This window comes from Carcharhinus amblyrhynchos, chromosome 19 (assembly GCF_965287045.1).
Source record: "Carcharhinus amblyrhynchos chromosome 19, sCarAmb.v2.hapA, whole genome shotgun sequence".
NCBI lineage: Eukaryota > Metazoa > Chordata > Chondrichthyes > Carcharhiniformes > Carcharhinidae > Carcharhinus > Carcharhinus amblyrhynchos.
Window position 1 is genome coordinate 19,191,718 of NC_137342.1, and position 12,645 is coordinate 19,204,362.

At 39.2% G+C, this 12,645-nt stretch overlaps 1 protein-coding gene across 6 annotated transcripts in view; it reads left to right on the forward strand.

Moving 5' to 3' along the window:
* Positions 1 to 12,645, forward strand: part of slc26a4 (solute carrier family 26 member 4) — a 63,596-nt gene that overhangs the window by 14,691 nt on the left and 36,260 nt on the right. For all 6 annotated transcript variants that reach the window (XM_080207340.1, XM_080207343.1, XM_080207346.1 and 3 more), the window contains 4 exons: positions 2,534 to 2,673; positions 7,407 to 7,517; positions 8,205 to 8,386; positions 8,750 to 8,914. In XM_080207340.1, the coding sequence (XP_080063466.1) occupies positions 2,534 to 2,673; positions 7,407 to 7,517; positions 8,205 to 8,386; positions 8,750 to 8,914 (598 nt within the window). The remainder of the gene's footprint in view (positions 1 to 2,533; positions 2,674 to 7,406; positions 7,518 to 8,204; positions 8,387 to 8,749; positions 8,915 to 12,645) is intronic.

The window sequence follows — 12,645 nt, forward strand, 5'->3', positions numbered from 1 at the left end:
AGGTTGCTTTTCCACCTAACTTTGAATCCTCAGCTAATTTAAATAAATTACACCCAATCCATATATTACACTTAATCCTTAAATCATTGATATAGATTCTAAATAACTGGGGTCCAAATATTGATCCTTGCATTACTGCACCTGTTACAACCTGTCAACGGAAATTGACCAGTTTATTCCTAACGTCTAATCAATCCTCAATCTAATATTACCCCATCCCATGAGCAAAAACTTATTTTGTTCAAACATCTTTTCTGGCTTCTTATCAAATTTTTGAAAATCCAATTACACTACATGTGCTGATTCTTCTTTAGCTATTCTGTTGGTTACACCCTTAAAACAGTTTGTTTAACAGGGCTTCCCTTTTGGAAATCCACATCAACTCTGTGCAATAACATTATGCTTTTCTAAGTGCCCCATTACCACATTGCCAAAAACAGATTTTAACATTTTCCCGGATATTGATGTCAGGCTGACATCAAACTTGTAGTCGCCTGTTTACACTCTTCATTCTGTTATGTGGGTGAAACAGTGGTTAGCACTGTTGCCTCACAGCACCAGGGCCCCAGTTTCAAGCCCTGGCTTGGGTCACTGTCCGTGCGGAGTTTGCACATTCTCCCCGTATCTGCACAGATTTCTTCCCACAGTCCGAAAGATGTGCTGGTTAGGGCATTGGCTACACTAAAATTCTCTCTCCGTGTACCCGAACAAGCACTGGAGCATGGTGACTAGAGGATTTTCAGAGTAACTTCATTACAGTGTTAATGTAAGCCCACTTGTGACACTAGTAAATAAAATAAAACTAAAACCACTTTTACTACCTAAAAACTTGTGGTGACCTTTCAAAAATTTAGCCAGTTCTAGAAGATCAAAACCATTGCATCTATTATCTCTGCTACTAACTCTTTTGAAATCCTAAGATTTAGGCCATCAGGATCAGGGGATTTGTCAGCTTTTAGTCCCATTGATTTCTCAGTGATATTTCTCAGTACTGATTTCCTGAAGCTCCTCATTCTTGTTAGTCCCTTAGTTTCCGAACGTATCCGGAATTTCTATTGTATTTTCTACAGTTTTTATCTAATAATGTTTCTGTAATTTATCTGTAATGCCGATAGATGTTTTTATAATCTAATTTTAATGTCTTTTTACTCTTAACTCTCATTTATTAATTTCTTGATCATTCTTCACTGAATTTTAAAACTTTGAATCTTCAGGTTTACTACTCTTTTTAGTCGCATTATAAGCTTCTAATACTAATGAATGCCTCTTAATAGCCATGGTTGGACAGCTGTTCCTGTGGGGTTTTTTATTCCTTTATTCCTTTCTTGAGTGTGAATTCTGAATTAATTCCTTAATTGTTTGCCATTGCTTGTTTACCATCATATATGTATTTTTATCCAGTTTTTCAATCTGTCTTAGCCCTATTGCCCCTCCTACTTACATAGTTTGCTTTGTTCTGATTTTAAGACCCTAGTTTAGGACTAACTGCCTGTCAAACTCAATATAAATGTCCATTGTAAGTAGGTTGGGAAAGCAGAATGTTCTATTGAAAAATATAAAATTCAAAGGCACTCATGGGTACACCTGCTCAAATAAATTAAAAGAAAAGACCTGTATGAGCCAAACATTTTAATCCGTCGCATAAACAAAATTATGTGGATGCTAGAAATTTGAGATTAAAACCAGAAAATGTTCAAAATACTTCTGATGAAAGATCATCAACTTGAAACGTGAACTCTTCTGTGTGCATACTGTCCTTCTCAATAGTTCCAGCATTTCTGTTTTTGTGAACTGTGTACACTAACTGTTGAAAGAAAAATAAAATCTGTATAATAGGAACTATAATTTTGGAGTGCTGTAAAAAAAAATCAAGGAGACACTATTGGAATGAATCAACTTTTCGGAAGGATTTAGACGGTCTGCAAAGTGCATCGAATTCAGAGCATTAAACTATGGAAAGATGTTACACGTATTCTCACTGGATGCAAGAGTATCTTTGGGAGCAAAGCACAAGTTTTCTAAGTAAGAAAGATGCCAAGGAACCAGTTATGTGGAAATGGGAGGCATGTTGTGTAAAAGTGGGTTTATATTGTCAGTTAAAGAAGCCAAAAGCTAAACTTACCCTTGTGGAGTAAATTGCTTACTGATACATTTATAGCATTTAGAATTGAGTCAGGTGAATCTCTCGTTCACCAAAGAATGGAACAAGGTACAGTTTGAATAGGGAAACTAATAGGCAAAAGAGTCAAGTTAGACTCAAACCAGATTTAAATAAGATCTTACTTTAATTAACAGAAAAGGTGAACATATGTTTTTTTAATATGTGATATCTTATTGAAATCTCTCCATTTTGTGTTTTGTTATAACATACCGATAGACATTCTTGTTTAGTTTTGGTCTGGTTTTTATTATGAAGGGCACTGCATGGTTTGACCGCACGTTGAGATTGCTCCATATGAACTGAATTGAAATGATTTTGATTTTGCTGCATGTATTAAGAGGTTATAAATTATAGTTTTCTTTTTCTTCTCAGTTGCTCAGCTAAAAGGGTCTTGAGTATAATTAAAGGCTTCTTTCCCATATTGGATTGGTTACCCAAGTACAAGTTGAAGGAATGGTTGCCTGGTGACATTGTTTCTGGAATCAGCACTGGACTAGTAGCAACATTACAAGGTAAGTTTCTTTGCAGAATACATATTTTCTATTTAACTTTATGCCTTTCTGTTAAGGAAATAATAGCTCTCCTGGTCAACGCAGCTGTAGTTTCTGCAATTATTGGTTGTTCTTCATTTAAAAGTTTGCCCCTCTTCATTGTTTAAGAATCACAATTTAAATCTTGTGAATTAAGACCAAATTTCTTTGCATTACTTTCTTTAATTGAGACTTTAGTTTTGTTCCATTCCATACATGACACAGTTAATTTCATTTAGTTGTGTAAGAACTTTTCCCATAACTTTAAAATAAATAAAATACATTTTTCTCTCTTTATAATGTCATTGTAGGTCTATAATCTGTACTGAAGAGTAGGATCAACATTTATAAATTGCATTAATCATTACTAGTGCCAGGAACATTTTATTTTTTGCCTAGAAGGACAATTTACCAAGGAGCACATTTGAGCCAATGAAATGAAGCTGATCATCTTATTTTTAAATTGCTGTGGTCCCAAAAAATTAGTGTAATTCTCACCAAATAGCTGGTACAGTGAATAACACTTGTGACTTGTTGGAGTACCTTTGTGCATTTTTACCTCTTAAAATTGAGATGAAAGGTGACTTAAAACCTTATTGAGAACTTGTTAACATTATGGTCATAATCATAGCAGCTTTAAATTTAAATTCTTGTTAATAAAAAGATATGAATAAAGTGTGCTCACATTTGGGGGACGGTTTTTGTGTTTGAATAGTTTAAATACTACATTGTGATCACAATAGCCTTTCTCCATCAAGTGTCTGGTCTAATAAAGTTACACACCTTGAATGCAGTGTGGCTTATAATAGTATCATAGGAGATGTTGCTCTCTGTTCTAGTGCACATTAAAGAGTTAAATGTTACTCACCATAAGTTCGTCGTGAACAATTGCCTGCTGGTTAGGCTAGTTGCACAACTATATTTGCATAATCTGCAATTGGGTCTTGAGAATTCTCAGAAGGAGGATGTAGTTTGCCGTTATAAATTAAGTCAAAGTAAACCAGTATGTTCCTCTGGATCCTACTTCCCTCTTCACTTTTCTGATTACTTTGTTCTTCTAACATAATCTGTAGTGTTTCATTATGCCCACTAACCTTTTCTTTTACATTCTGACCTCTCCACTGACACCTACCCTAAAGATCAGCCCCCACTAAAGACATCAGCTTTATCCTATTTCACCTCACTTTAGTTAATGTTGAGCTTGATACAATGCTGAACTCCTCTTCCTTCTTTCCTGGAGTAACATCTTTGGCTAAATATCTGTTCATCATCATCCATCCCCCACTCCTGCAGTGACAAATGAACCCTTCCTCCTATCGTCAGAATTCTTGTTCTACCTGGACCTCATCTGCTGCCACCCTGTCTTCTCTTGGTCTTTCCATTTGAAATTGCTGCTTCGCTTTCTTGAGCTCCCTCACTTTTTAACCTACGGCTCTCTGAACCTTTAACACTCCATCCTCTTGGGTACAACAGTAATGCTATCATTAAACCTTTATCTTGCAGAGGCTGAGTGTGAATGCTTTGACACCAGCTTCAACCTTCCCTAGGCTATAACCCCATATCAAGCCACTAATTCATTTCCTCTGGGCATTTTCCTCCACTGTTTCCACCTCCTAGCTGGCAACTCTGCTACTTCTACTTCCTCCCCAAAACCACATGACTTGTTTTGGCATACCCATTGTTTCAGTCTGTTCTTGCCCCAGGAAACATGTCATTCAATCTGAACTCATTTTCTCTTTCGTCTTGTCCAGCCACCTACTCCATACATCTATGATGTTTACAATACCTTTGTCATCTCAACAGTTAGGTTCTGGTTTCCTGGTCCCAACCATCTCCTCTTTGCTATGGATGTCCAGTTCCTCTTCTCCCCCACCCCCTCCATCCCTTACCAGGCAAATCTACAGCTCTTCTTTCTCCTTCAATGGAAACCGAGCTACACCTCGTCCGCATTGAACAGCTTCTCTTTTTGATTCCCTTATCTCTCCCTAATAAGCTTTTCCACAGCAGCAACTTTTGTGTCCTTTTTGTTTCAGTCCTACTCCAATCTCAACCACCACAACTATTTTTCAAGTACATTGAATTGATAGTTTCCTGCTTTCACCCTGAATTGGATTTTTAAAAATAAGTCAAATTTGCTTCCAAATTCTAAGTCTTCCTTGGCTTCACATGGTTCATCTCCAGCTCTTCTTTCCCCTTTCTCAACATCTCTATCTTCACTTCTGGATGTAGGCTGTCGATCAGTATCATCTGTAAGCTGAATGACAGCCATGGCTACCTTGATTGCACTTCTTTCCACCCCTTTTTCCTGGCAAGATTCTATTCTATTTTCCCAGTTTCTTACTCTATTTGCATCTGTTTAGACAATGCCACCTTCCAATTTAGCACACTATATTCACTGCTCACAATGTTGCCGCCATACGTTTTCCTTTTCCTCAACCGAGGATTCCCCTCTACCATGGTGGACAGGACTCTTGACCAAGTCCACCTCATTTCCCACACATCTCCTGTCATCTTGCCCTCCCTTGAGGAATTACAACAACCTTCCTTTTGTCCTCAAAATCATTCCATTCCTGACACCTGGTTCAGTAAGTGGTCATCCCAAACACCAGATCTCCTTTCCCTGTAACCTTTCTCTTCTTCCACTTCCAATGCTCAAGGCCTCAATAATTCTCTCCAGTTGAAACGGTTTGATATATTCTACTGGCTGCTCACAATGCAATTTCTTCTACATTGGGGAGTACAAACACCGTTTGGGTGATCATCTCCAAAAACCTCCATTCATTCTATGAGCATAATCTTGATCTTTTGGTCAATTGCTGTTTTAGTTCTCCACCCTACTCCCACTCTGACTCCCCTGCCTTTCGCTTCCAATGTTATCCTAATGAATGCTTACAGGTAGCTTGAGGAACAGAGTGTCACCTTTCAGTGGTGCACCTTATTCCAGACTCAACATTTGAGTTCAATAATTTCAAATCATAAATCACTGCTTGCATTTTTTTTCAGACAGTAAGTTCTGGTAATGATTCTACTACTGTCATTTATAATTTCTCTGGACCCATCTTTTGTTATTTGTCTCATAACCACCTCTTTTACCTTGTACATAATTCCTTTTGTCATTTAGTCACACCTCAGATGAAATAGTCTGTGTCCATATGCAGTGCTACCTGGACAATATGCAGTTTTGGGCTGATGTGTGGCAATGAATGGTTACTTTCCACATAAATGCTAAGCAATGGCCAACTCCGATAACTTTGAATCTCCCTTTGATGTTCAATGGGATTATCCTTGCAGAAACTCCCACTATCAATATCCTAGGGGTTACCATTAACCAAAAACTGAACTGGACTAGCCATAAGAATACTGTGGCTACAAGAGCAGGTCAGAAGCTGGGAATTCTGCAGAGAGTAACTCCCCTCCTGATTCCCCAATGTCTGTCCACCATCTACAAGGCACAAGTGATGGAATACTCTCCACTTGCCTTAAAGTGCAACTCCACCAACACTCTAAAAGCTCAATACCAACCAGAAAAGCAACCTGCTTGATTGGCACCCATCCACCTCCTTCAACGTTCACTCTTTCCACACTGATGCATAGAGATAACAAGTATTTCCATCTGCAAGATGCACTGCAAAAACTCACCAAGACTGCTTTTGACAGCACCTTCCAAACCCATGACCTCTACCCACTGGGAAGACAAGGGAAGCAGATGCATGGGGACACCACCACCAAATTCCTCTTCAAGCCGCACACAGTCCTGACTTAGAATTATATTGCCATTCCTTCACTATTGCTGGGTCACAATTCTGGAACTGTGAATGTTTGCATAAAACATGGTCTGCAGTGGTTCAAGGAGACAGCACACCACTACCTTCGAGGGCAATTGGAGAGAGGCAATAAATGCTGGTCTTGAGACTGATGCCCACATGCCATGGATGAATAAATAATAAACAACAGCTGCCTGACATCCACCTATCACAGACCCTTTGTTCTTTCGTCCACTTCTTTCTTACCCTTGTACTTCCTTAAAACCTATTATATCTCTAACTTTGCTTGCACCAAGGAGAAGGTTAGCAACTTGAAACACTATCTCAATTTCTCTTTCCAAAGCTGCTGCGTGACTTGCTGAGGAATTCTAGCATTTTTGTTTTTATTAAAACTGTGACAAATGGAACAACCAGTCGGGAATGTCCATTATTACCTTTGCTTCTGCAGGGAATTTTAGTTCCAAGGTACACCAGACAAGAGCTGAAGAATGGTGTCCGGTGGATTCATGTGATGTGGTAGCTATGCAAGAACTCAGCCTGGGAAGCAAATCGTGTTTTGCAATGCTCTTCGGTCACACACTATTCATTTTTCACTGGTTGTACCAGCAGCTAACATTTCTTAATTAAGAGAGAGAATAGTAAAACTGATGCTAAACCTTCACTGTGAAATAACCATGAAGATAAAAACTAAATATGAGGTGTGATTATTTATCTAGACTTTACCCAGTCCAGGACTTGGATATTGTCACAAGATAGCACCACAGCTTTCCATGACAAAATTTTTCACTAGTCAGGTCAAAAATGTCATGAAGCTACAGTAGCCTCAAACAACATGTCAACGTGATGGATTTTTGATTGGAACTATTTTTGTTGCTTGCTGTGAGATTATAATACATAGTAAGATGGTGAAAACTAGTGTTACAGCAGATATTTCATTTCTCTTTGATTTAGGTCTTGCATTTGCTCTCTTGGCTGAAGTCCCTGTTGGCTATGGTCTCTACTCTGCATTTTTCCCCATCCTACCTTATTTTTTCTTGGGAACCTCAAAGCATTTAGCTGTTGGTGAGTACGCTTTGTCTGAATCTTTGAGCCCTGGTACGGTTATGTTGAAAATAAAATGTAACTGTTCTCTACATTTTCTGAAATGGGAAATTATTAACTCACACTCACTGTAAGAATACTTGATGTAATATCTGCATTATAGGTGTTGCCTGTGCTTTCTCCTTTAAACATATTGTGTAGGCAATACTACAATTGAACATCTATTGGATTAGCAACAATATTTTGATTTTATCTGATCGCGTGGAACTCAGTAGGTCAGTTTTAGACTTGTACAGAATGAGCGTATCCTTAATACAAACCTACCTTTTAGAGTTAGGTTGTACACCTGCAGAAGTATTGTTAATCAAATCAACACATTTCCTATACAAAAATAGAAACTATAATTTGAACATTGGGATAAGAATTGGATGACACTCCACTGTGGAGTCCCCCAATGCAGACACTTGTCATCTAGATGGGTTTGTGTAAAAAGAATGGATAAGTTACAGGATGGCATCTGGCAGGTGTACCCCAGGATGAGTTTACACTATAGAGAAAAGTAGACCAAATTATGTGGGGAAAAGAACTGGTTTACAAATGATTGGAACATCCCTATCTGAAAGTTCCCATTGTATCTTAACCGTTACGATGATATGTAATGGTTGAGATCTGCTTCTGACATAGATATATTTGCTTGATTTTGCACAGGACCCTTTCCAATTACCAGCTTGATGATAGGGTCTTTAATTCTACAAATGGCACCTGATGAAAATTTTGTGATTTCAAGTAACACGACAGATCTCAATGATACAGTTGTGGATATCGTTGCCAGAGATAGCCAGAGAGTCATAATTGCATCTACGGTCACAGTTCTTGCTGGCATTATTCAGGTAATAAACTTTTTAATTGTCTCCCTATTTCTGGTCTTCAGTCAAAATCATGAAAGGTTTGGACAGAGTGGATAGAAACAGTTCCAGTTGGCAGGATCAGAGAGTTTGTGCTGACAGCAAATGAGAGAGAAGGTTTTACAGTTAGGAACTGGAGTTCACTACCTGAGAGTGCAGTGAAAAATTCACCATTTTTTTTCCGAAAGAAAATAGCATAGTTAGCTGAAGAAAAAATATTTTTGGGGCTAGCTGAGTTGTACTTTAAGAGATCCAGTATGGACACTGTGGGTCAAATGGTGTGTCTCTGTGTTGTAACCATTCATCATTTCAATAGCATTTGTAACCACTGTTTCCTTAACATTTCAGCTTGTGCTTGGGCTCCTGCAAGTTGGTTTCATTGTTCGATACCTCTCCGTCCCATTAGTGGGAGGATTTACGACAGCTGCTGCGTTTCATGTTTTCGTCTCTCAATTGAAAATATGTTTAAGCGTCCCAACAAAGAGTTACACAGGCGTCCTCTCGGTCATATACGTGAGTATCGTCTTGCGCTTGTTAAAAAACAAAGTCTCGTTTTATGTGAAGCAGTTTGTTTGCAATATCAATTTCAATTGTGACTAAGTTTTTAGTTAAAATATGTATAGGAATTGTAAGGTAAGCCTTGTTTTATTTCTTAAACTACTGAAATTGAAACCATAATCCTTTTTTTATAACATCATTGCAATTAAGGAGCAAATTTTGAGGTAATTGGATCTAACTAGCAGGCTAATAATCCTCACTCCATATAAAGACGTGAAAAGCCATAACAGACCATAATACATAGGAGCAGAATTAGGCTACACAGCCCATCAAGTCTGCTCTGTCATTCAATCATGGGTGATACTTTTCTCGTCCCCATTCTTCTGCCTTTTCCCCATAACTGCTGATCCCCTTATTAATCAAGAATAGTGAGACACTATTAAGAAAGAAATATAAATTCATGCTATAAGCAACAATAAAGCCAGCAGTTAATCATGACTTGTTTCTTGGCAGCTCCGTTTAAGTACCATTTAACTTCCTATGAATTTCTAAAGGTTCTAGCTTTTCTGTGTTAACAAATGGTGGAAAACTTGCCCAGAGGAGCAAATTGAAATCATTTTCAGCAAGGAGACTCTATAATGTTGTTCATTGGGGAAAATAGCACAATTTTGTTTGGAAAGGGCATCCTTCTAACATGCAGACTGTATGCCAAGCTTGACGATGTGTTACTGATGGCATCAATGCTGTTTTCTGCAGCCAGTTGTAGAACATGGTTCAAGTGAAGCTGCACACAGTACAAAGCAGAACACATATGAACTGAATGTTGCGCACCTGCGCAAGGATATTTTGGCCCTGGAGGGAGTGCAGAGGAGGTTTACTAGGCTGATACTGGAGTTGAGGGGATTGAGCTATGAGGAGAGGCTGAATAAACTAGGCTTGTACTCGTTAGAGTTTAGAAGAATGAGGGGAGATCTCATTGAGACGTATAAGATGATGAATGGGATGGATAGGATAGAGGTGGAGAGACTCTTCCCGCTCAAAAAAGACAGTAGGACTAGGGGGCACAGCCTCAAGATAAAGGGGAGGCGGTTTAGAACGGAGTTGAGGAGGAACTTCTTCACTCAAAGGGTGGTGAATCTCTGGAATTCTCTGCCCGTTGAAGTGGTGGAGGCTGCCTCGCTAAATATTTTTAAGAAGCGGGTTGATGGGTTCTTGATAAGAGAGGGGATTAAGGGTTATGGGGAGAGGGCGGGAAAGTGGAACTGAGCCACAACAGATCAGCCATGATCTTATTGAATGGCGGGGCAGGCTCGAAGGGCTAGATGGCCTACTCCTGCTCCTATTTCTTATGTTCTTATGTTCTTATGTTATAAAGTTAGAGAACAGAACATGTGCACACGAGTAATTGTAACCAATGAGCAAAAAAAATTATACTCAAGAACTGACAGGAATGTAACATCATGTCTCAGAGCAAAGATGATAGATGTACACACTGCAACACTAAGGCATGTACAGCTTTGAGCAATTTCTATGGGCCAAATATAGCAGTATAAACCAAGATTGCTTTGTCATCTGCTGGCAGCTAGTGAAAGATTGTTGGTTGTTTGTTATACGTTGGACATGTTTCCTGTGTGGCAGTGAGACACAGGCAGAGGACAATGAGGCATAAGAGGCTAGAGCCAAAGCAAGCATTGGGCAACTTTCCCAGGGGGACAAAGGGCAAAGGTCCTTAGGTCAACTTCTCTTAAGACGTCTTCATTACCCTCACCTTGTACCCTTGAGACCTCATTCCCTACCTCTCCTGGATTCCCCCTGCTGCACTAACTGACGGTCACAAACTTCCTTTTTGGCACTTGCACTTTCAGTAAAAGTTTGATTCTGCACCAAACTATCCAGAGTAGTTTCTTCCCCTGTGTTAATGTCTTGTAAGCTGCATCCAGCTCATGATCCTGAGTCAGAGGGCAAAAAAATTGTTTTGTCCCCTTTTTTTTGTATGTGGGATTTGCAAGCTCTGGATGCTGGTTCTGTTGGAGTTGTCCAGCACCCAAACTTGGTGGTTCAGCCTCATTTACCTGGCAGAAGGTGGTACCAAGTAGGTTCCTGGCTGCTAGTGTAATCCTCATGCTGCTGCCTGCCTCTGCCCAGCAGAGGGCAGAACAGTGTTGTGCTAAGATCACATGGTGCAACCAGCCTACTCCGAAAGAAAAATGGTATCCCCAAAATGAAAGCTGCACAATAATTTTGGCGGAATTTGAAAGAAAAGATAAAGGGAACACCAGGACAGAAGGGAGTCCTAGGTGATGGATACAGTTCTGGAGATACTAATGGTGCAGGTGGGCTGAAGGAGAGATGCAACTGTTCTGTAGGGAGCCAGAAGGCCCTCAAGGATCACTATCTGAAGAGAGTAGGAGCAACTCCGAGCCATAGAGTTTTACAGCACAGTGAGGTCCTTCAGCCCACTGTGTCAATTCCAGCCATCAAGCACCTATCTGCTCTAGTCCCATTTTCCAGCACTTGGTCCTTGGCTTTGTATGCTATGGCATTTCAAGTGCTCATCTAAATACTTCTTAACTGTTGAGGGTCTGGACCAGAGGACCTGGCAGCAGTGCCACAAGAAGTCTAATACATTCGCTGACTTTGACCAATTTTGTGAAGTTATCGTCAGGTGACAACAGCTAATCACCATACCAACAACCTTTGATGTTCCTCAGTGCACCATACCACTTTTACCCAGCAGCAGTCCTTGGCACAGGGGAATCAGACAGACCATCCAGATAATTGGCCTACTAACAAGGTCATTTTTAAGCTGTCAGCGTTTTTGAAGCCAAAATGTTGATTTTTTTTTGCTATATGTTGAGATACTTATCACTAAACTCTATCACAGACAATCAGATACAAACAAAAGGTTTTGGCAACAAGATGGGTTTGCTCAAGTAAGACCCATCTTAACATAGCTGTGTTTTCAATTCAGTATAAGATTGGAACAGTTGTCATATTGTTTGCTTCTATAGTCTGTATAACTTGAGTTCCACTCACTTTGCAATCAACACCAGCACAGACACATTGGGACATTTCAAATCTCTTGGAGAAGGGAGGAGAACAGTATAATAAAATCGATTTACCACAGGGTTCACGTTTTTACTCTACAATTTAATTCAATATTTTATTCCTTCCATCCATTCCTGTAGGCATTGACTCCATTATGATACAGTTCCATGCCAATAATCACCAAGTGGGACCATGCTTAACTCACCATTAATCATGTAATGATGCTGATGACTGTTTGATTTTGGAGAAACTCCTACCCAAATCTGATTTGTCATTATGTGGTCTCTGTAATCAAAGCTATAAAGTTGAGAAGGTATGCAATGCATAATTAGCTATTTGGCATGATTGTTATTCAGCCAAATCAGTTTCTGCACAACAGGATTTCACATGCAGAAGATTAAATGAAATGTTGGTTTATTTGAGGGAGTCAGAGATTACAAGGCAAGGGTGATGTTAGGGATCAGATCTGAAATGCCAAGGTATATTCTGAAGTTAGTCTGGATCCCAACTTTATTTTGGCACTAATGCGAGCATCAGGTGTTTTGCTCCAAGTGTGATTCTATTGATCCAATAGGAAACTCTTACTAAAACAAATTTTATTTAAGAACACAGAATATAAGAAAAAGAATTATCATAACCATTACCAGTTAAAATACTTAAACATGACCAACTATAATTTTTAACAGCTAGCTATCTCT